General features: G+C 57.9%; 3 protein-coding genes across 3 annotated transcripts in view; 1 reads left to right on the plus strand and 2 right to left on the minus strand.

The window, feature by feature from the left end:
• The first annotated feature begins 975 nt into the window (after positions 1 to 975).
• LOC133357717 (fibroblast growth factor 9-like) lies at positions 976 to 7573 on the plus strand. Its single transcript, XM_061575811.1, has 4 exons — positions 976 to 1456; positions 6491 to 6594; positions 6920 to 7182; positions 7510 to 7573. The coding sequence occupies exons 1-4, from the start codon at positions 1021 to 1023 to the stop codon at positions 7571 to 7573; spliced, it is 867 nt and encodes a 288-aa protein (XP_061431795.1). The 5' UTR covers positions 976 to 1020.
• A 5073-nt stretch (positions 7574 to 12646) lies between these two features.
• On the minus strand, positions 12647 to 15055 carry LOC133357718 (uncharacterized). Its single transcript, XM_061575813.1, has 2 exons — positions 15011 to 15055; positions 12647 to 14809 (listed from the first exon to the last, which is right to left on the minus strand). Exons 1-2 carry the CDS (start codon positions 15053 to 15055, stop codon positions 12647 to 12649), a joined length of 2208 nt encoding a protein of 735 aa, XP_061431797.1.
• A 2957-nt stretch (positions 15056 to 18012) lies between these two features.
• Positions 18013 to 22640, minus strand: part of LOC133357719 (uncharacterized) — a 62415-nt gene continuing 57787 nt past the window's right edge. Inside the window, exons 8-10 of the mRNA XM_061575814.1 lie at positions 22465 to 22560; positions 21130 to 21258; positions 18013 to 20009 (exon numbers count right to left, since the gene is read on the minus strand). Coding sequence (XP_061431798.1) covers positions 19743 to 20009; positions 21130 to 21258; positions 22465 to 22560 — 492 coding nt within the window. The 3' untranslated portion in view covers positions 18013 to 19742. The remainder of the gene's footprint in view (positions 20010 to 21129; positions 21259 to 22464; positions 22561 to 22640) is intronic.

The raw sequence follows: 22640 nt of genomic DNA on the forward strand, positions 1-22640 counted from the left end.
TTCAGCGTTGTCGACTGCTCCTGTGAGCTTCGCCCACAGCTCATGGGCTGAGTTCGGCGTCGATGTTTGTTTGTTCACTGAAGTGGCAACGAGTTGTGGGTTAAGATGTGACCTTTAGAGACGCGGCGACAACAACAACAACAACAACATCAACAACACGAACAACATCAACAACACGATCAACGACAACACCATCAACATCAGCATCTCCACTATCATCAGCAGCATCACATCGAGAGTGCAACCTCTGGAGAGAGAGATCATCAACACCATCAACACCACCACCATCAACACCACCACCATCAACACCACCACCATCACCACGACCATCAACACCACCACCATCAACACCATCACCATCACCACCATCAACACCACCCTCACCACCACCATCACCACCATCACCACCACCATCATCATCATCACCACCACCATCATCATCATCACCACCATCAACACCACCACCATCACCACCATCACCACCACCATCACCACCACCACCATCATCATCATCATCACCACCATCACCACCATCAACACCACCCTCACCACCACCATCACCACCACCATCACCACCACCACCACCACCTCCATCACCACCATCACCACCACCCTCACCACCACCATCACCACGACCATCACCACCACCACGACCATCACCACCATCACCACCACCCTCACCACCATCATCAACACCACCTCCACCACCACCTCCATCACCATCACCACCACCCTCACCACCACCACCACCATCATCACCACCACCATCACCACCACCATCATCACCACCACCATCACCACCACCACCAACACCATCACCACCACCACCATCACCACCACCCTCACCACCATCATCAACACCACCTCCACCACCACCTCCACCACCATCACCACCACCATCACCACCACCACCATCACCACCACCACCACCATCACCACCATCATCACCACCACCCTCACCACCACCACCACCCTCACCACCACCATCACCACCACCACCACCACCGTGAAGCTCTCACGATGGCTCCGCTCGCTGTTGCCGCTGTTGCGGCAGGAGGCGTCACCTTGATGCTGCCTCCCGTGCCGCCCCTCGTCCAGTACCGTGACCATCTCCTGCTGGTCCCACCTCAAGATGTCCACCAACACCACCACCACCACCACCAACAACAACAACATCACCATCAGAAGCAGAAGAAAAGCCATCACAACAACAACAACAACCGCCACCACCACCATCAGCACAACAACAACAACAACAGGAGGCTGGAGGATGGCAAGGTGGATGAGGGGTCCCGGGTGTCTTCCCTAGGCGCCCTGCTGGGCCTCAGCGAGGCGTCGTCTCACCTGCCGGGCGGCATGTTGAGGAGGCGGCAACTCTACTGCCGCACGGGACATCACCTCGAGATCCTCGCTAACGGAACTGTACGCGGGACCCGCAGGGATCACAGCAGATTCGGTACGGGGGGGTGGGTGCTAAGGTGTGATGGACTACTTGGCGATGTGGACTGTGAGATGATGGTGGGCTGTGTGGTGGACTATGGGATTGACCATGGGATTGGCCATTAAATTAAACATGAGATTGACCATGAGATTGACCATGGAATTGACCATGAAATTATCCATGAGATTGACCATGAGATTGACCATGAGATTGACCATGAAATTTACCATGAGAATAACCATTAAATTGACCATGAAATTGACCATGAAATTAACCATGAGATTGACCATTAAATTAACCATTAAATTGACCATGAGATTAACCATGAGATTGACCATTAAATGAACCATGAGATTAACCATTAAATTAACCATGAGATTGACCATGAAATTGACCATTAAATTAACCATGCAATTGACCATGAAATTAACCATGAAATTAACCATGAGATTAACCATGAGATTGACCATTACATTAACCATGAGATTAACCATGAAATTGAACATTAAATTAACCATGAGATTAACCATGAGATTGACCATTAAATTAACCATGAGATTGACCATTAAATTAACCATGAGATTAACCATGAAATTGAACATTAAATTAACCATGAGATTAACCATGAGATTAACCATGAGATTGACCATTAAATTGACCATTAAATTAACCATGAGATTAACCATGAAATTGACCATGAGATTAACCATGAGATTAATCATGAGATTAGCCATGAAATTGACCATGAGATTAACCATGAGATTAACTATGAGATTAACTATGAGATTAACCATGAGATTAACCATGAGATTCGCCATGAAATTAGCCATGAAATTGACCATGAGTTAAACCGTGAGATTAACCGTGAGATGGACTATGAGATGGACTGCGAGGTCAACTGTGAGGTCGACTGCGAGGTCGACTATAAGGTGGATTATAAGGTGGACTAAACTATTTCGTGATGCTGCATCCCGAGTTCGATTCCCGCTCAACGGCCACCGACACCGGTGACGATTATCTGAACCGGTCCTGGGCCTCCTCTAGGACGACTCAGCCTCAAATGAGTACCTGGTGTAGCGGTGTGTAGTAAACATGACCACTGGGGAGACAAAGGCGGCCGGGCGTGGTGCTGTCCACCCACCTCCTCGTGTGCCGTTCCGGCCTTCATAGGTGCTGCTCGCTAACAGCACTTGCCCCGACAGCCTGTTACAGGCTACACGGGGGAGCTTTGTCTTTGTTTGGAGAGAGTGGAGGAATTCCCGTAGCCTGGGCAGTGTCCTTTGGAGCGGCTCCGGTTTTGGTGGAGCGAAATTTATCTTCTCATCGGCTGCTGTAACGCTGCGTGGAAGCTACCTGGCCTGTCGCTCCTCCGTACGAAGCTTCGGGTCTTCTCGGTCACGGCGCATCAATAGCTGCTCATTCAGAGGAGGAGTTGGAGACGCTGCTGCTGCTGAGACCGGAGCGTGCCACTAAGAGGTGGGGCCTTACCATCAGCCCCACCAAAACTAAGCACCTGCCTGGGTATTTTGTACCATCGGGCACTCTACTCCCACAACTCTCAATTGGCGATGGGGCAGTTGTGGAGAGAGTGGAGAGTTTCCCATACCTGGGCAGTGTGCTCATGACCGGCTCCGGTTTGACAGCAGAGGTCTCACTCCGAATCAGTCGAGCGGCATTATCTTTTCATCGGTTGCGTAACGCTGTGTGGAAGCTACCTGGTCTGTCGCTCCGCACGAAGCTTCACGTCTTCTCGGCCACAGTCATTCCCTCCCTTCTCTACGCTTGCGAAACGCTCCCCTATATAATGGAATATCTTTCGCCGGTTTTAAACACTCGGGGTCTGGCTTGCCTACGATCCATCCTCCGTTGAACCTGCAGGCTGGAATGTGTTGAGGAGCTCCACAGAGCCTTTGAAGATCTGGACAAAGTCCCATCGGTGAGTTCCTCCGGCAGGCGAGGCTGCGTTGGCTGGGCCACGTAGCCCGCATGCCCAGCCACCGCATGCCCAGCCACCGCATGCCCAGCCACCGCATGCCCAGCCACCGCATGCCCAGCCACCGCATGCCCAGCCACCGCATGCCCAGCCACCGCGTGCCCCAAGCAGCTTCTGTTTAGCCGTATTGAGAGGGGGCTAAACGGACGCGCCACGGGCTAGAGAAGAGATGGAGTGATGGGTGAGTGAGTGGGTGGGTGAGTGACACGGGCTAGAGAAGAGATGGAGTGACGTGGTACAGGAGGACGTGGAGCTGAGTGGACTTGCCGATGACCGGTACCAGCGGTGTCAAGATCGGCCTCAGTGGAGGAGGCTCGTGAAGGACGCTACTGGGCAGTTGGAGGCAGTCGCCCTCCAACAACAATGGAGGGCGGAGGAGCGACGCTCACAACTACGAGCTGAGCGCCGGGTGGCTAAAGCACAGCAAGTTGGTACAGTAGGGGGCACAGGTGGGGCATCAGCCAGTCATCTCGGTCATCTCGGTCAGTCGACCCGTGGCACCTGGGTCTGCCCCGTGACCTCCTGCCAGCGGGCGTTCGACACTTCACGTGGCCTCAAGGTGCACATGGCCTGGCACAAGCGTCGTGGTGACGTCACCGCCACTTAGTGGCGAATGGCGGTTGTTGTTGTTGTGTGTATGTGTGTGTAAGTGTGTGTAAGTGTGTGTGTATGTGTGTGTAAGTGTGTGTAAGTGTGTGTGTAAGTGTGTGTGTGCGTGTAAGTGTGTGTGTAAGTGTGTGTGTGTGTAAGTGTGTGTGTATGTGTGTGTAAGTGTGTGTAAGTGTGTGTGTGTGTAAGTGTGTGTGTGTGTAAGTGTGTGTGCGTGTAAGTGTGTGCGTGTATGTGTGTGTAAGTGTGTGTGTGCAAAATACAGTGTGCTCGATGTGGTGACACGTGTGCGCGTGTGTGCACGTGTCAGTGTGTTTGTGTGGAGGCTTAGTGCAGTGTGCGTGACGTGTTGACACGTGTGTGTATGTGTGTATGTATGTGTGTGCGTGTATGTGTGTGTATGTGTGTATGTATGTGCATGTGCATGTGTGTGCGTGTCTGTATGTGTGTGTGCGTGTATGTGTGTGTATGTGCGCGTATGTGTGTATGTGTGTGTGTGCATGTATGTGTGTGTTTGTGTGTATATGTGCGTGTGTGTATGTGTGTGTATAATGGAGCATCTTCGCCGGTTATAAACATTTAGGCTGGCCTGCCTACGATCCATCCTGGGTTTCACCAGGCTGGATTGTGTGAGGAGCTCACAAATCCTTGAAAGATCTGGGCAAAGTCCCATCGGTGAGCTCCTCCGGCAGGCAAGGCTGCGTTGGCTGGGTCATGTAGCCCGCATGCCCAGCCACCGCATGCCTAGACAGCTTTTGTTCGGCCGGATCGAGGGTCTCTAAACGGGCGCGGCACGGGCTGGAGAAGAGATGGAGTGATGTGGTACAGGAGGACGTGGAGCTGAGTGGACTTGCCGATGACTGGTACCAGCGGTGTCAAGATCGGCCTCTGTGGAGGAGGCTCGTGAAGGACGCTACTGGGCAGTTGGAGCCAGTCGCCCTCCAACTACAACGGAGGGCGCAGGAGCGACGCTCACAACAACGAGCGGAGCGCCGGGTGGCTAAAACACAGCAAGTCGGCACAGTAGGGGGCACAGGTGGTGCATCAGCCAGTCATCTCGGTCATCTCAGTCAGTCGACCCGTGGCACCTGCTGGGTCTGCCCCGTGACCCTGCCAGCGGGCGTTCGACACTTCACGTGGCCTCAAGGTGCACTTGGCCTGGCACAAGCGTCGTGGTGACGTCACCGCCACTTAGTGGCGAATGGCGGTTGTTGTTGTGTATGTGTGTGTATGTGTGTGTATATATGTGTGTATGAGTGTGTGTATGTATATATGTGTGTGTATGTGTGTGTGTATATATATGTGTGTGTATGTGTGTGTGCGTGTGTGTATGTGTGTGTATGTCTGTGTAGTGGGGATCGGTAGTGTAGCGGTTAGCGCGCTGCGCTATGAACCTGGCGACCCGGGTTCGATTCCCGCTCACGGCCAACACCAGTGACGATTATCTGAACCGGTCCTGGGCCTCCCCTAGGTCGACTCAGCCTTAAATGAGTACCTGGTGCGCTGTGTAAACATCGCCACTATGGAGACAAAGGCGGTCGGGCGTGGTGCTGGCCACCCACCCCCTCGTGTACCGTTCCGGCCTTCATAGGTGCTCGCTAACAGCACTTGCCCCTACAGTCTGTTCAGGCTATACCGGGGATCTTTGTATGTCTGTGTGAATGTGGGGAGTGGTGGTGCAGCGGTTGGCACTGCACTGCGCTTCGAACCCGGCGACCCGAGTTCGATTCCGGCTCACGGCTACCACCAACACCAGCGACGATTATCTGAACCTGGTTTTGGGCCTCACCTAGGTCGACTCAGCCTCAAATAAGTACCTGGTGCGGTGTGTTAAAAGAAAAATCGACACTGGGAAGACAAAGGCGGCCGGGCGTGGTGCTGGCCACCCACCCCCTCGTGTGCCTGTTAATGCTACACGGGGAAGCTGTCTCTGTAACTCGTAACGGTGTTGTAACTGCCGCGCCTGGAGATCACATCGACCTGCGTTGTAATACCGTGGTGAGATGTTGACTACCTCGCCTGGTCTACAGGAGGTCGTGGGTTCAATCCCGACCCTGACGCCTGCTGCTGTATATTTGGAATTTTGGGTGTCTCTCTCTCTCCGTGGTGAGATGTTAACTACCTCGCCTGGTCTACAGGAGGTCGTGGGTTCAATCTTGACCCTGACGCCTGCTGCTGTATATTTGGAGTTTGCGTGCCTCTCTCTCCGTGGTGAGGTAGTCAACATTTCATAGGGAGGAGAGGGGCAGGGATGGTGGAGTTGAGAGGGTGAAGTTGGTCTGTGTCTGTCCACGACTCAGCCATTCGTGTACCACCCTGACGCTCTTCACAGGCTGCTGCTACTCGCAGGTCTCTCGTACGTTGAACCAACGTTGGTTCGACGTCGGCGTGTGGTTGAACCAACGTTGCAGCAACTTGGGCCAATGTTGTCGTTGTGTTACCCCCAGGCATCCTCGAGTTCTTCAGCATCGCCGTAGGCCTGGTGAGCATCCGTGGGGTGGACACTGGGAGGTTCCTGGCCATGAACGACAGAGGGGAGCTCTATGGAGCGGTGAGACATCAACAACACCAACATCATCAACATCATCATCAACATCATCATTAACATCATCATCAACACCATCAAAACCATCAACATCATCATCAACACCATCAACACCATCAACAACATCATCAACATCATCATCAACACCATCAACACCATCAACAACATCATCAACATCATCAACATAATCACCACCACCACCACCACCCCTACCACCACCAGCACCATCATCACCACCAACATCACCACCCCTACCACCACCACCATCATCAACACCACCATCACCACCCCTACCACCACCCCCCCTACCACCCCATCTCTCTCCCTGTAGACCCGGCTGAGTGCGGAGTGCGTCTTCAAGGAGGAGTTCGAGGAGAACTGGTACAACACGTACTCCTCCAGCCTCCACCGCCAGCGGCCGAGCGGGAGGCGTCTCTACTTGGGGCTCAACCGAGACGGCAGCGCGCGCGACGCCACGCGGACTCGTCGCACGCAGCGGTTCGCGCACTTCCTGCCCAGACACGTGGAGCAGCAGCAGCAGCAGCATCTGCAGCAGCAGCAGCCGCAGCATCTGCAACTGCAGCAGCGGCAGCAGCAGCAGCAACAGCATCTACAGCAGCAGCATCAGCAGCAGCAGCGTCAGCATCATCATCATCAGCAGCCGCAGCAGCCGCAGCATCTGCAGCGGCAACAGCAGCAGCAGCATCTGCAGCAGCCGCAGCAGCGGCAACAGCAGCATCAGCAGCAGCATCTGCAGCAGCAACAGCCGCAACAGCAGCATCAGCAGCAGCATCTGCAGCAGCATCAGCAGCAGCGGAAGCCTCTGGAGAGGAGCGGACCGGTTCAGCAGCGGGCGGCGGACAAACTTGGCAACACCTGAACGGGTCCGGAGACTTTGGGGTTTTTTTGGGGGGGGGACAGGGGAGGAATAGGACCGGAGCCGTTCGTCCGTGCCAGCCAGACAGACAGCAAGTCAGACAGCTAGCGAGGCAGTCAGACGGTCAGTGAGTCAGCCGGCTAGGCAGTCAGCCAGCGAGGCAGACGGCTAGGCAGTCAAGCGGCCAGTGAGTCAGCCAGCCAGCCAGCCAGCCCATGGCACCTGCTGGGTCTGTCCCGTAACCTCCTGCACCTAGCCTGGCACAGCAGTCAGCCCATGGCACCTGCTGGGTCTGCTCCGTGACCTCCTCCTGCACCTAGCCTGGCACAGCAGTCAACCCATGGCACCTGCTGGGTCTGTCCCGTGACCTACTCCTGCACCTAGCCTGGCACAGCAGTCAGCCCATGGCACCTGCTGGGTCTGTCCCGTGACCTCCTCCTGCACCTAGCCTGGCACAGCAGTCAGCCCATGGCACCTGCTGGGTCTGTCCCGTGACCTCCTGCCGGCGGGCGTTCGACACTTCACGTGGCATTAACGTGCACCTAGCCTGGCACAACAAGCGCCGTGGTGACGTCACCGCCACTTCGTGGCGAATGGCGGCTGTTGTTGTTGTTCTTGAGGGGAGCGGTGGTGCAGCGGTTAGCGCTACGCTGCACTCAGAACCCGGCGACCAGAGTTCGATTCCCGCTCACGGCCAACACCAGTGACGATTATCTGAACCGGTCCTGGGCCTCCCCTAGGTCTACTCCGCCTCAAATGAGTCGCTGGTGTAGCGGTGTGCAATAAACATCGCCACTGGGGAGACAAAGGCGGCTGGGCGTTGCGCTGGCAACGTGTGCTGTGCCGGCCTTCACAGGTGCTGCTCGCTAACAGCACTTGCCCCGACAGCCTGTTACAGGCTACACGGGGGATCTTTGTTTTGGTTTGTAACTGACGGGGGAGAGGAGGGTGGTGGTGGTGGATGGACTTCTGATGATGATGATGTGGGGGGAAGGGCCAAGGCGACGTTGCCACAAGGTGGCTCCCACCCCTCCCACCCCACCCGCCCCACCCGCCCCACCCGCCCCACCACGCCTTGGGCACCTGGCAAGCGTCTGGGTGGTGACGCGCTCCTGAAGACAAACCCAGACTCACGGCGCCTGCCAGAGCCTTCCCGAGATCGGATGACCTCCCCAAGGATGACCCCTGGATGACCTCCCGGATGACCTGTAGACACTTGGATGACCCCCTGGATGACCTCCGGATGACCCCCGGAAGACACCTGGATGACCCCCTAGGTGACCTATCTGATGACCCCTGGACGACCCCTGGATGACCTCCCAGATGACCTCCCGGATGACCTCCAGAAGACACTTGGATGACCCCCTGGATGACCTCCCTGATGACCCACGGATGACCCCTAGATAACCTCCGGAAGACACCTGGATGACCCCCTGGATGACCTCCCGGATGACCCCTGGACGACCCCTAGATCACCCCTAGATAACCTCCAGAAGACACTGGATGACCTCCGGATGACCCCCGGATGACCTCCCCGGATGACCTCCGCCGGATCGCGACAGAGCCGCGGACTTCTGTGGCAAGGGGCCCCCACGCCCTCGATGTTGTGCGGCTCGATGTTTGTGTCGCCATGCCCTCCACCACCACCCACCCACCCACCGAGTGCGTGTGTCTATGGGTTGGTGAAATCGCGTGTCTGTGTGTGTCTCTGTGTGTGTCTGTGTGTGGCGCAGCGGTGGCGCAGCGGTTAGCGCGCTGAACTACGAACCTAGGCTACCCTAGTTCGAGTCCCGCTCACGGCCACCAACACCGGTGACGATTATCTGAACCGGTCCTGGGCCTCCCCTAGAACGACTCGGCCTCAAAAGAGTACATGGTGCGTGGGCGTTGAACTTCTTTCGAACCACACGTAGCCGAACCGTGCCGATGGCGTCGAGCTCTCAGCTCACCGGGTGAGGGTGGTGCGGGGGGTGAAGAGGGAGGTGAGGGTGGGGGGTGAGGGAGTGAACAATCGTGGGGAGCGGTGGCGCAGTGGTTAGCGCTGCATCGGGCACACGTTCGATTCACAGCTGCCCAGCACGCCGAAAAAAAAACACGTGACGAGCATCTGCCGAACCCGATATCTGGGCCTCGAGCCTAGGTCGACTCAGCCTCAAACGAGTACCTGGTGCAGTGTGCGCGTGTGACCTGGTTTTCACCTGAGGACGGCTGCTTGCGTTGTGGCCGAAACGTCGTTAGAATTATTTTATTATGTTTTATTTTTATTATTTTATTACTTCCCTTCTACGTCGTGACTTTACCGAAAGAACCAAGAAGATGAATCCCTGCAGTCACGAAAGAAGCTTTAAATCGAAATTTGCAGCCTTTGTCATTTGTGAGTATCCTTGCACGCGCTCGTGAAATCCGGGATCACCACGATGATGATCGCGATGATGATGATCGTGATGATGATGATGATCGTGATGATGATGATCGTGATGATGATGATGATGATCGTGATGATGATGATCGTGATGATGATCGTGATGATGATGATCGTGATGATGATGATCGTGATGATGATGATCGTGATGATGATGATCGTGATGATGATCGTGATGATGATCGTGATGATGATGATCGTGATGATGATCGTGATGATGATGATGATCGTGATGATGATGATGATCGTAATGATGATCGTGATGATGATGATCGTGATGATGATGATCGTGATGATGATGATCGTGATGATGATAATCCTGGGCTGCAGAAGACCTCCACGTGTCAACTTTAAACGCTTGTTCCAAGATCACGACATTTATCGTACGCGTCTGATAACTTTTAATGTGTTTTTTTTATCCTTCCGTCCTTTGCTTTGTCGCAATCTTAAGATATATTTATTGGTAAGTTAAGATCCTTAAGTGCCGCCCGCCATGCCAAGCCCGCTCTCTCTGTGCCCTCTCTCGCTCTCTCACGATGCGTGTACAAATATTTATTTGTGTATTTATTAAATCGGTTTTATGATCACGACTACAAGCCGCTGGCATGCGTGATTTTGTGTGGGTGAGAGAGACAAAGGCGGCCGGGCGTGGTTACTGGCCACATCACCCCCCTCGATCGCCACCAGTGCCGGCCTTAATAGGTGCTCGCAAACAGCACTTGGCCCCCAACAGTGCTACAGGCTACACGGGGGAACTTTGACTTTGTCAGGGAGTGTGTGGGGGCACAGCTGGTGCAAAGATCCCCCGTGTAGCCTCGACAGACTATAGGGGCAAGTGCTGTTAGCCAGTAGCACCTATGAAGGCCGGCACGGCACACGAGGGGGTGGGTGGCCAGCACCACGCCCAGCGGGCTACACGGGGGGGATCTTTGTCTCTGCGATGTGAGTGAGTCTGTTGTCAAATCCTCCCAACATCTCCCCGGAGAGGCATCGTGATGACGCCTTGTTGGGGAATCCACCGCGCTCGCATGGAGATGGTGGAGCGATGGGACCCCGGGATTCCTGCCCCCAGTGCACATTACCTGGCCAGCACACCTGCTGCGTTGTGGCTGTGTGTGTACGTATGTGTACACGCGTACACGTATGTGTACACGTGTACACACACACGCGTGTACATACACGTGTCTGTGTGTGGTCGTGGGGAGCGCTGCGCTACGAACCCGGCGACCCGAGTTCGATTCCCACTCACGGCCAACATAGGTGACGATTATCTGAACCGGTCCTGGGCCTCCCCTAGAACGACTCGGCCTCAAATGAGTACCTGGTGCGGTGTGTAGTAAACATCGCCACAGACATGCGATTTCACCAAACCATACACACACACACACAGTCACACAGTGACACACACACACCAAAAACAAGCCCTAAAAAAGGGATGTTTTTTATTATCATAATCATCATCTCTCAGTTTATTTCAACTTAGTATCGCTTTTGTGTCTGTTTACATCTCCCACATCATCAACAACAACAACCCTGGCGAGCGAGAGCCTTTCGCTCGACAACAACAACAACCAAAACAACGTCAACAGCCTCAACAAAAACCATCGCAAGGCCGTTTCGCGACAGGGAGAGGGGTGCGAACCCAAAACAAGTTCCATGGAAATCGAGAATAAGCTCAGAGTAGTCAGTAAGCTCACCACTGTCAGTAAAATCACCATTAAAGTTCGATTTAAAGCTTCTTTCGTGACTGCAGGGATTCATCTCCTTGGTTCTTTCTGTAAAGTCACGTAAAATGGAAATAATAAAAGACTTTGTTTTATTTTTTATTATTTTATTTTTTCCATTCTACGTAAGCCCACCACTGTCAGTAAGCTCAGAGTCGTTAGCAAGCTCACCACCGCGCCGACGGTTCGGGACCACCCCCTCCAGCAGACTGAACATCGCCACGCGTCTAGGTCAAGCAGCGTCCCCGCGGGCGCGATGTGGCGGAGGCGGTGGTGAGTATCACGGCGGCCAGATGTTGACGACCTCGCCTGGTCTACAGGAGGGAGTTCTCGTGTGTTTGACCCTGACGACGCCTGCTGTTGTATATGTGGAGTTTGCTGCGTCTCCCCGCCTCCACATTGTTGAGTCACCGTCACGCGGCGTTTAGAATATATTTGGCGCCTGCTATGATGACGATGATGATGATAGAGCCACTCTACACACTGGGCTATGGTCCGCCTCTGAACAAACACAAAACAAGCTGCACGGCTCAGTGGGGGGGGGGGGGGGGGCTTGTGACCTGGTTAGAAAAATAGAATTTTCAGCTCCGTCAATCGAGCATCTGGATCCAGGGCCAATCAGGGACAGGCGATCATGATGCGTTCGCCCCGTGCGTGACGTCACCCCCCACACCCCCCACCGCACCAGAGCCAGATTCAGAGGCACACCACGGCTCGATTCCAGCTCAGTTTCGGCTCGGTTCCAGCTCGGTTCCAGCTCGATTCCAGGCTCGGTTCCAGCTCGGTTCCAGCACGGTTCCAGCTCTGTTCCAGGCTCGGTTCCAGCTCGGTTCCGACTCGGTTCCAGCTCGGTTCCAGCTCTGTTCCAGCTCTGTTCCAGGCTCGGTTCCAGCCCGGTTCCGACTCGGTTCCAGCTCAATTCCAGCTCGGTTCCGGCTCGGTTCCAGCTCGGTTCCAGCACGGTTCCGGCTCGGTTCCGGCTCGGTTCCGACTCGGTTCCGGCCTGGTTCCGGCTCGGTTCCAGCTCGGTTCCGGCTAGGTTCCAGGCTCGGTTCCGGCTCGGTTCCGGCCCGGTTCCGGCCCGGTTCCGGCCCGGTTCCGGCCCGGTTCCGGCCCGGTTCCGGCCCGGTTCCGGCCCGGTTCCGGCCCGGTTCCGGCCCGGTTCCGGCCCGGTTCCGGCCCGGTTCCGGCCCGGTTCCGGCCCGGTTCGCCCGGCCCGGTTCCGGCCCGGTTCCGGCCCGGTTCCGGCCCGGTTCCGGCCCGGTTCCGGCCCGGTTCCGGCCCGGTTCCGGCCCGGTTCCGGCCCGGTTCCGGCCCGGTTCCGGCCCGGTTCCGGCCCGGTTCCGGCCCGGTTCCGGCCCGGTTCCGGCCCGGTTCCGGCCCGGTTCCGGCCCGGTTCCGGCCCGGTTCCGGCCCGGTTCCGGCCCGGTTCCGGCCCGGTTCCGGCCCGGTTCCGGCCCGGTTCCGGCCCGGTTCCGGCCCGGTTCCGGCCCGGTTCCGGCCCGGTTCCGGCCCGGTTCCGGCCCGGTTCCGGCCCGGTTCCGGCCCGGTTCCGGCCCGGTTCCGGCCCGGTTCCGGCCCGGTTCCGGCCCGGTTCCGGCCCGGTTCCGGCCCGGTTCCGGCCCGGTTCCGGCCCGGTTCCGGCCCGGTTCCGGCCCGGTTCCGGCCCGGTTCCGGCCCGGTTCCGGCCCGGTTCCGGCCCGGTTCCGGCCCGTCCGGCCCGGTTCCGGCCCGGTTCCGGCACGGTTCGGCCCGGTTCCGGCCCGGTTCCGGCCCGGTTCCGGCCCGGTTCCGGCCCGGTTCAGGCCCGGTTCGGCCCGGTTCCGGCCCGGTTCCGGCCCGGTTCCGGCCCGGTTCCGGCCCGGTTCCGGCCCGGTTCCGGCCGGTTCGGCCGGTTCCGGACCGGTTCCGGCCCGGTTCCGGCCCGGTTCCGGCCCGGTTCCGGCCCGGGTTCCGGCCCGGTTCCGGCCCGGTTCCGGCCCGGTTCCGGCCCGGTTCCGGCCCGGTTCCGGCCCGGTTCCGGCCCGGTTCCGGCCCGGTTCCGGCCCGGTCCGGCCCGGTTCCGGCCCGGTTCGGCCCGGTTCCGGCCCGGTTCCGGCCCCGGTTCCCGGTCGCCGGTTCCGGCCCGGTTCCGGCCCGGTTTCCGGCCCGGTTCCGGCCCGGTTCCGGCCCGGTTCCGGCCCGGTTCCGGCCCGGTTCCGGCCCGGTTCCGGCCCGGTTCCGGCCCGGTTCCGGCCCGGTTCCGGCCCGGTTCCGGCCCGGTTCCGGCCCGGTTCCGGCCCGGTTCCGGCCCGGTTCCGGCCCGGTTCCGGCCCGGTTCCGGCCCGGTTCCGGCCCGGTTCCGGCCCGGTTCCGGCCCGGTTCCGGCCCGGTTCCGGCCCGGTTCCGGCCCGGTTCCGGCCCGGTTCCGGCTCGGTTCCGGCTCGGTTCCGGCTCGGTTCCGGCTCGGTTCCGGCTCGGTTCCGGCTCGGTTCCGGCTCGGTTCCGGCTCGGTTCCGGCTCGGTTCCGGCTCGGTTCCGGCTCGGGTTCCGGCTCGGTTCCGGCTCGGTTCCGGCTCGGTTCCGGCTCGGTTCCGGCTCGGTTCCGGCTCGGTTCCGGCTCGGTTCCGGCTCGGTTCCAGGCTCGGTTCCGGCTCGGTTCCGGCTCGGTTCCGGCTCGGTTCCGGCTCGGTTCCGGCTCGGTTCCGGCTCGGTTCCGGCTCGGTTCCGGCTCGGTTCCGGCTCGGTTCCGGCTCGGTTCCGGCCTGGTTCCAGCTCGGTTCCAGCTAGGTTCCAGCCCGGTTCCAGCCCGGTTCCAGCTCGGTTCCAGCCCGGTTCCAGCTCGGTTCCGGCTCGGTTCCGGCTCGGTTCCAAGCTCAGTTCCGGCTCGGTTCCGGCTCGGTTCCGGCTCGGTTCCGGCTCGGTTCCAGCTCGGTTCCGGCTCGGTTCCGGCTCGGTTCCGGCTCGGTTCCGGCTCGGTTCCGGCTCGGTTCCGGCTCGGTTCCGGCTCGGTTCCGGCTCGGTTCCGGCTCGGTTCCGGCTCGGTTCCGGCTCGGTTCCAGGCTCGGTTCCAGCTCGGTTCCGGCTCGGTTCCGGCTCGGTTCCGGCTCGCTTCCGGCTCGGTTCCGGCTCGGTTCCAGGCTCGGTTCCGGCTCGGTTCCGGCTCGGTTCCGGCTCGGTTCCAAGCTCGGTTCCGGCTCGGTTCCGGCTCGGTTCCGGCTCGGTTCCGGCAACCAACGAGTGTGGCGAGTGAGATTTAGAATGGATGCCAAGGCGTTCATGGGAGTGTTTGTGTTCTCGACATGAATTTCCACGTGATGACGAGAATTACATCATCAGCCTCCTCCTCCTCCGCTGAAGCCGTCACCTGTGATGGGCCTTGACCTGGTCAACAATAACAACACAAACCTGCACCCGTACCGTGCTGGCTCGGCTCGCATGTGTCCACACAACAACAACCGCCATTCGCCACTAAGTGGCGGTGATGTCACCACGACGCTTGTGCCAGGCCATGTGCACCTTGAGGCTACCACGTGAAGTGTCGAACGCCCGCTGGCAGGTCACGGGGCAGACCCAGCAGGTGCCACGGGTCGACTGAGATGTGTCCGCACACACGCGTACACACACACACACTTACGTGTGTATACCGCTATACACACACACACGTACACACACACACGTGCCTGTGTGTGGTAATTAGCGCTGCGCTACGAACCCGGCGACCCGAGTTCGATTCCCACTCACGGCCAACACCACCGGTGACGATTATCTGAACCGGTCCTGTGCGCAGTTGGAATCTTACAAACCCCCCGTAACCAAATGGAACACTCCAACATGACAGTGACAACACTTGCTAAAAGTCAATTTAAAACGAATACGAATTGACCCCCCCCCCCAACTCCTTCGGAATGGAAGAGACACCGTAGACAATGACATTAGAATGGTCTCGGGAATTTGATTTGTTTTAATGAACTCCTCTAAGGAGGGGGGGGGGTGGGCGTTTGGTGAGAAAATAAATTCCTTCGCTTGTAAACATCCAAACAAATCCCGCTCCGCTGCATCGTCAACTCCAGCCAGCAGCAACAACAACAACAAAGTTCCGCCTGCCCACCCGCCCCACTGTGTTCCACCCACCGCTATACACACACACACAGGTACCACACACACACACACAGGTAACCACACACACACAGGTAACCACACACACTCACTAGGTACTACACACACACACTCACAGGTAACCACACACACACACAGGTAACCACACACACCACACACTCACAGGTAACCACACACACACCACACACTCACAGGTAACCACACACACACACACACAGGTAACCACACACACCACACACTCACAGGTAACCACACACACCACACACTCACAGGTAACCACACACACACCACACACTCACAGGTAACCACACACACACACACACAGGTAACCACACACACACCACACACAGGTAACCACACACACACCACACACACACAGGTAACCACACACACACAGGTAACCACACACACACAGGGTACCACACACATACCACACACACAGAGCCAGCACGGTACAGGTCGGTTTGTTTTCCCACTGGCTGTATGCCAAGCTGAGCCCAGCAGGGCCAGGGGGGAGGGGGGCTCACTGTGACGCCTTTCGCTATTCTCGAGATCTGATTGGCTGGCGTTGACGCGTCGTCACGCCGTGACGACGGTTGGACCAATGAGGGAGGGGGGGAAATCGCCATGGCAACGCTTCCGCCATCTTGTCGACGATCGTCGTCGTCGTGATACAAACGAACATCGATCGGACGACAAAATAAAATAAGATAAAATACTCACGAAGAACAAACTCCGTACGGAGTGACGACGTTACTTAAGGGGAGCGGGTGGGGGAGAGAGCTGTGGTAGTAAAAAAAAAATACACAACTCGTAACAAAACAAAAACTTCAAGCTTTAAAAGTATCGGGGGGAAAAGGGGGTTTCGGAGAATCCCACAATCGCCGCGTTTCACCGCACCTTTTGGTTTTGCCTCTCGACTCTATGAAGGGATGGGGGAGGGGGGTCCTCCTTAGAGTTCCACGGTTACGGGGAACTCCACCGTGGCACGCCGCCGCGGTTTGGCGGGGATCGGGGATCTCCGAGCGAGTCCAAAATCGGTGAGTGGTGGAGTGGGGGGGGAGAGACCCCCGGCGAATTCGATCGCTCGGCAAATCGACGGCAAATCGACGACGACCGCTCCCCGTCAAACTCGGCGCGCCGAGATCGTTGTTGGGGCAAGGGAGCTGCTAGCCAACAGCAGCAGCAACAGCAGCAGCAACAGCAGCAGCAGCAACAGCAGCAGCAGCGGCGGCAGCAGCAGCAACAGCAACAACAGCAGCAGCAACAACAGCAGCAACAGCAGCAGCAGCGCCTATGAAGGCCGGCGCAGGAAGTTGGCTTCGTGGGAAAATCACCGTCGATGTTGACCACGCACCGCGCCCGGTAGGCGTTTCATGCCGAGTCGACCTAGGGGTGGTGGGGGGGGTGGGTGGGGGAGGCCCCCCCCCCCCCAGGACCGGTTCTGACGATCGCCATCACCGGTGTTGTTGGTGGCCGCGAGGGCCTCGCCGGGAGATTGAAAATGAACCGGTGATGACCTCTGGCTTCGGGAGTGCGACATGTGGGTCTCTGTGAGTCTATGGGTCTCTGTGTGAGTCTATGGGTCTCTGTGTGAGTCTATGGGTCTCTGTGGGAGTCTATGGGTCTGTGTGCGTCTATGGGTCTCTGTGTGAGTCTGGGTCTCTGTGTGAGTCTATGGGTCTCTGTGTGAGTCTATGGATCTCTGTGTGGGTCTCTGTGTGAGTCTATATGTCTCTGTCTGAGTCTACGGCTGTGTGACTCTATGGGTCTCTGTGTGAGTCTATGGGTCTCTGTGTGAGTCTATGGGTCTCTGTGTGAGTCTATGGGTCTCTGTGTGAGTCTATGGGTCTCTGTGTGAGTCTACGGATTTCTGTGCGAGTCTATGGGTCTCTGTGTGAGTCTATGGGTCTCTGTGTGAGTCTGTGGGTCTCTGTGTGAGTCTATAGGCCTCTGTGTGAGTCTATGGGCCTCTGTGTGAGTCTATGGGTCTCTGTGTGAGTCTATGAGTCTTTGTGTGAGTCTATGGGTCTATGTGTGAGTCTATGGGTCTCTGTGTGCGTCTATGGGTCTCTATGCGAGTCTGGGTCTCTGTGTGAGTCTATGAGTCTTTGTGTGAGTCTATGAGTCTTTGTGTGAGTCTATGGGTCTATGTGTGAGTCTATGGGTCTCTGTGTGAGTCTACGGGTCTCTGTGTGAGTATTATGGATCTCGACGAGTCCGTAATTGCGTGAGACACGTGGTGGTGGGGTGGGTGGTTTAAAGAGAACACGAACGACACAGAAACAGGACCATCGACTGGATCGTTCCGACACGTTTATCTCAACCTTACAGCCGCCGGTTTGCCGTGACGCGGCGGTAACGCGGTGAATATTTACCGGGGGAATAAAATTAAAAATTAAACAAAAAAACGGTGGCGGTGGTGGTGGTCATGTGACACAGAACGGCGAGCGGTTTTGGCGTCAAGTCGAGGGAAAACGCCGCGCGGAATCGACGCTCGGTCGGAAAGAGGGCAACCCATCCACCGCTGCCAAGGCAACCGGTTCGCGAGCGTTGGTCGCTAGGGCAACCGGCCGCGCGGGTCGCTAGGGCAACCGGCCGCGCGGGTCGCTAGGGCAACCGGCCGCGCGGGTCGCTAGGGCAACCGGCCGCGCGGGTCGCTAGGGCAACCGGCCGCGCGGGGTCGCTAGGGCAACCGGCCGCGCGGGGTCGCTAGGGCAACCGGCCGCGCGGGGTCGCTAGGGCAACCGGCCGCGCGGGTCGCTAGGCAACCGGGCGAGCGGGAGAGAGAGCGTGATCGGTGCGGTTGCACACGGCGGCTGGGATGATCTGGGTCTATATAAAAATAACACACGGACGACATCACCAAGGCGACAACACCATCGCTGCTCCTGGACCGGAGCTCCTCGCAACAAAGACTTCTGACATTGGGGGGCGGCGGGGGGGGGGGGGGAGGGGGAATGTAGCCCCCCCCCCACCCGACCCCCCGAAAGAAAAACAAAAAAGTGCCCTGGTGATGGTCAACACAAATTTGCCGGCGATGCTGCAGCAACGCCGACAGATACAGTAGCAAAAAATCGGGGGTGGGGGCAGGGATGTGACGGAAGGGAGTGGGGGGGGGGCCCGTGGTTGGTTTGCGTCCAGGCCGTTAGTGGCCTTCCCTGGAGGGGGGGCGGGGGGCCCGAGGCTGTGACGACGACAGGCTGGAGCGAGGCCCCCCCCCACCCGTCGCTTTGCCCGTGGCTCAAACGGAGCCGAATCTCTCTCAATGGAGCCCGCAGCGGTGTTGACACTGAAATCGCACCGGCCCACATTAGGCCACAGAGGCGAACGTTAAGCCAGTGGCCAACATTAGCTCACACTGAGGCCCACATTAGCTCGCTCTGACCCAGTGACCCACAGTGAACCAGTGATCCAATATTCGGCCACATTTTGCCAATAACCAACATTAGGCCATAACAACCCACGGTAGGCTTTAGCGACCCACGCTAGGCCACAGCGACCCACGCTAGCTCGCTCTGACCTACAGCGACCTGCCAGTTGGGCCTCCACCGCCGGCCCACACTCAAAACCACAATCGCCCCCCTCCCCCCACCCCACAAACAGGCCACAGCGACCCAACAACAATAACAACAACGATGGGGCGACTTGCAAAGCCACCCACCCACCCACCCCCCCAACGATTATCACCTCGCTCCGACCCACCAAGGCGAGGGGAGACAGCGGAGACAGCGGTGACCCGGTGATAGGGCACGGCGACGGCCTACAGAGGGGGCCTGCTACAGAGAGGCCTACAGAGGAGGCCTGCTACAGAGAGGCCTACAGAGGAGGCCTGCTACAGAGAGGCCTACAGAGGAGGCCTGCTACAGAGAGGCCTACAGAGGAGGCCTGCTACAGAGAGGCCTACAGAGGAGGCCTGCTACAGAGAGGCCTACAGAGAGGCCTACAGAGGAGGCCTACCAAACCACCCCAACCCGTGCCCGCCCTCACCCCGGGCCAATCAACGTTTAGGCCCGTAGCAGCTCCGTCACAATCACAGCAGAATGGGCTCCTGTTGAGAGCCGTCCCCCGTCTGTGGCACGGCCCCGGAGGACGAGCCGGGCATAGCGCCGCCGACACCAATACCGCCACGCTGCTGCTGCTGCTGCTGCAGCAGGCCGTGAAGGCCGCCAATGTGCGGTCTGTAGGCGGCGGCCGCCTGCATGGTGAGCAGCTGCTGCTGGTGCTGCTGCTGCTGCAGCATGGCTTGTGCCTGCATCTGCGCCGTCTGCTGGGCCAAGCTCTGGTAGGCCTGGAAGATCTGGTGGTGGGGAGGGAGGGGGTCGGAGAGATGGTGAGTACACGCGTGTGTACACGTGTGTGTGTGTGTGTGTATACACGTGTGTATGTGTACTCGGTGTACGTGTGTGTGTGTATACGTGTGTATGTGTACTCGGTGTACATGTGTGTGTATACACGTGTGTATGTGTGCCCGGTGTACACGCGTGTGTGTGTACACGTGTGTATGTGTACTCGGTGTACATGTGTGTGTGTATACGTGTGTGTGCCTGGTGTGTGCCCGTCGTGGTGACGTCACCGCCACTTAGTGGCGAATGGCGGTTGTTGTTGTTGTTGTTGTGTGCCTGGTGTACACGCGTGTGTGTGTACATGTCAACACCGGTGACGATTATCTGAACCGGTCCTGGGCCTCCCCTAGGTAGACTCAATGAGCACCCGGTGCAATTTTTAAACATCGCCACTGGGGAGACAAAGGCGGTCGGGCGTTTTTCTGGACACCCACCCCCTCGTGTGCCGTGCCGGCCTTCATAGATGCTCGCTAACAGCACTTGCCCCTACAGCCTGTTAAGGCTACATGGGGATCTTTGTCTGTTATGTGTGTGTGTGGCTAAAGCACAGCAAGTTGGCACAGCAGGGGGCACAGGTGGTGCATCAGCCAGTCATCTCGGTCATCTCGGTCAGTCGACCCGTGGCACCTGCTGGGTGTGCCCCGTGACCTCCTGCCCGCGGGCGTTCGACACTTCACGTGGCCTCAAGGTGCACTTGGCCTGGCACAAGCGTCGTGGTGACGTCACCGCCACTTTGTGGTGAATGGCGGTTGTTGTTGTTGTTGTGTCTGTGTGTGTGTGTGTCTGTGTGTATGTCTTCACGTGGCCTCAATGTGCACATGGCCTGGCACAAGCGTCGTGGTGACGTCACCGCCACTTAGTGGCGAATGGCGGTTGTTGTTGTTGTTGTATGTGTGTGTAGGTATGTGTGTGTGTGTATGTATGTATATGTATATATGTATGTGTATGTATGTGTGTGTGTATGTGTGTGTATGTATGTGTGTGTGTATGTATGTGAATATGTGTGTATGTGTGTGTATGTATGTATGTGGGTGTGATCACGTGACGACGTCGTCATCGTCGTCGTCCACGCACCATCTGGTGGCGTGCCAGCAGCTCCTGGTAGTTGCCCTCGAAGCGCCGCCGGTCGGCCTGCTGGTTCCGCTGCACCAGCTGACACACCTCCAGCACCTGGCTCTCGTTCAGCGTCGGGTTCGTGTTCCTCTGCACGCCCGAAGTTGACGCACCACGCACGCACACACGCACACCGACACACACACAGGCGCACACACACACACAAGCACACCGACACACAAGCACACCGACACACACACACACACGCGGACGCACACCAACACACACACAGGCGCACACACACACACAAGCACACCGACACACAAGCACACCGACACACACACGCGGGTGCACACCAACACACACACAGGCGCACACACACACACAAGCACACCGACACACAAGCACACCGACACACACACGCGGGCGCACACCAACACACACACAGGCGCACACACACACACACAAGCACACCGACACACACACACACACGCGGGCGCACACCAACACACACAGGCGCACACACACACACAGGCGCACACACACACACAAGCACACCGACACACAAGCACACCGACACACACACACACGCACACCAACACACGCGGGCGCATACCAACACACACACACACGCACATACACACACACACGCACACCAACACACAAACACACGCACGCAGGCACATGAGCACACACTTCCGATTAGCGCGGTTGGATACGTACGGTGTGAAATAAAGTCACGCACACACAGCCACCGAGGCTGGTTTAGCATTGGCGCTGGATGCTATCGGTTTTATTCCTTTTGCCAAACGAGAAAAGTAAAAAAAACGCAAAAAAAATGTTTCACTCATTTGGGATCACACACGGAGCAGCATCAGCAGCAGTAGCTGCAGCATCGCCTCCCCCCCCACCCCCCCATGCTAGACCACACACACACATCAGAGGTCGCAAACGGGTTTTGATTCCGTACCCGTACCCGGCCGCACGAGGGTCGCAAACGGGTACCCGTACCCGGCCATACCCGTACCCTACCCGATACCCGGCTACCTGTACCCGGCCGGGTATTGGGTAGGGTACAGGTACCCAAATGCGACCTCTGGGATGAAGCCATGTTGCAGGCGCGGGTGGGTTGATTCTAGGAACTTGAATTGTGAGAAGAGACAAGACGGGGAGGTGGGGCCGGCGTGGTTCTGGCCACCCCCATCCTCCTCCTCGTGCGCCAACGTGCCGGCCTTCCCAAGGTGCCCGCTACTCGCTTACCAACAGCCCTTGGCCCAGGCTACAGGGCAGGAGTTGGTGAGGGGACCTTTGTCTTTGGTGCGGCGATAGCCGTGGGCATCCGACGAGTCGACTCACCACCCTGCGAAGGATCTCCTCGGCCGAGTCGAGTTTGTTCTGCGCCAGGCGAGTGTGGGCGTCCGCGACCTGCGCCCGGCTCGTGTTCAGCATCTCCTAGCGGGGAGAGGGCGAGGGGGGCACAGCGGGGGTACGGAGACACGCGCGGAGAGTGAGAGAGAGACACGGGGTGAGGG

The sequence above is a fragment of the Lethenteron reissneri genome, chromosome 59 (assembly GCF_015708825.2).
Source record: "Lethenteron reissneri isolate LAM-NWPU_2019-01 chromosome 59, ASM1570882v1, whole genome shotgun sequence".
NCBI classification, from domain to species: Eukaryota; Metazoa; Chordata; class Hyperoartia; order Petromyzontiformes; family Petromyzontidae; genus Lethenteron; species Lethenteron reissneri.

Coding starts and splice junctions, on each gene's coding strand:
- LOC133357717 (XM_061575811.1), top strand. CDS start 1,021: ATGGCTCCGCTCGCTGTTGCCGCTGTTGCGGCAGGAGGCGTCACCTTG. Junction 1,457..6,490: donor CAGGGATCACAGCAGATTCG/GTACGGGGGGGT, acceptor TGTTACCCCCAG/GCATCCTCGAGTTCTTCAGC. Junction 7,183..7,509: donor CAACTGCAGCAGCGGCAGCA/GCAGCAGCAACA, acceptor GGGGGGGGACAG/GGGAGGAATAGGACCGGAGC.
- LOC133357718 (XM_061575813.1), bottom strand. CDS start 15,055: ATGGCGGTTGTTGTTGTGTGGACACATGCGAGCCGAGCCAGCACG. Junction 14,810..15,010: donor ATGCGAGCCGAGCCAGCACG/GTACGGGTGCAG, acceptor GCCGGAACCGAG/CCGGAACCGAGCCGGAACCG.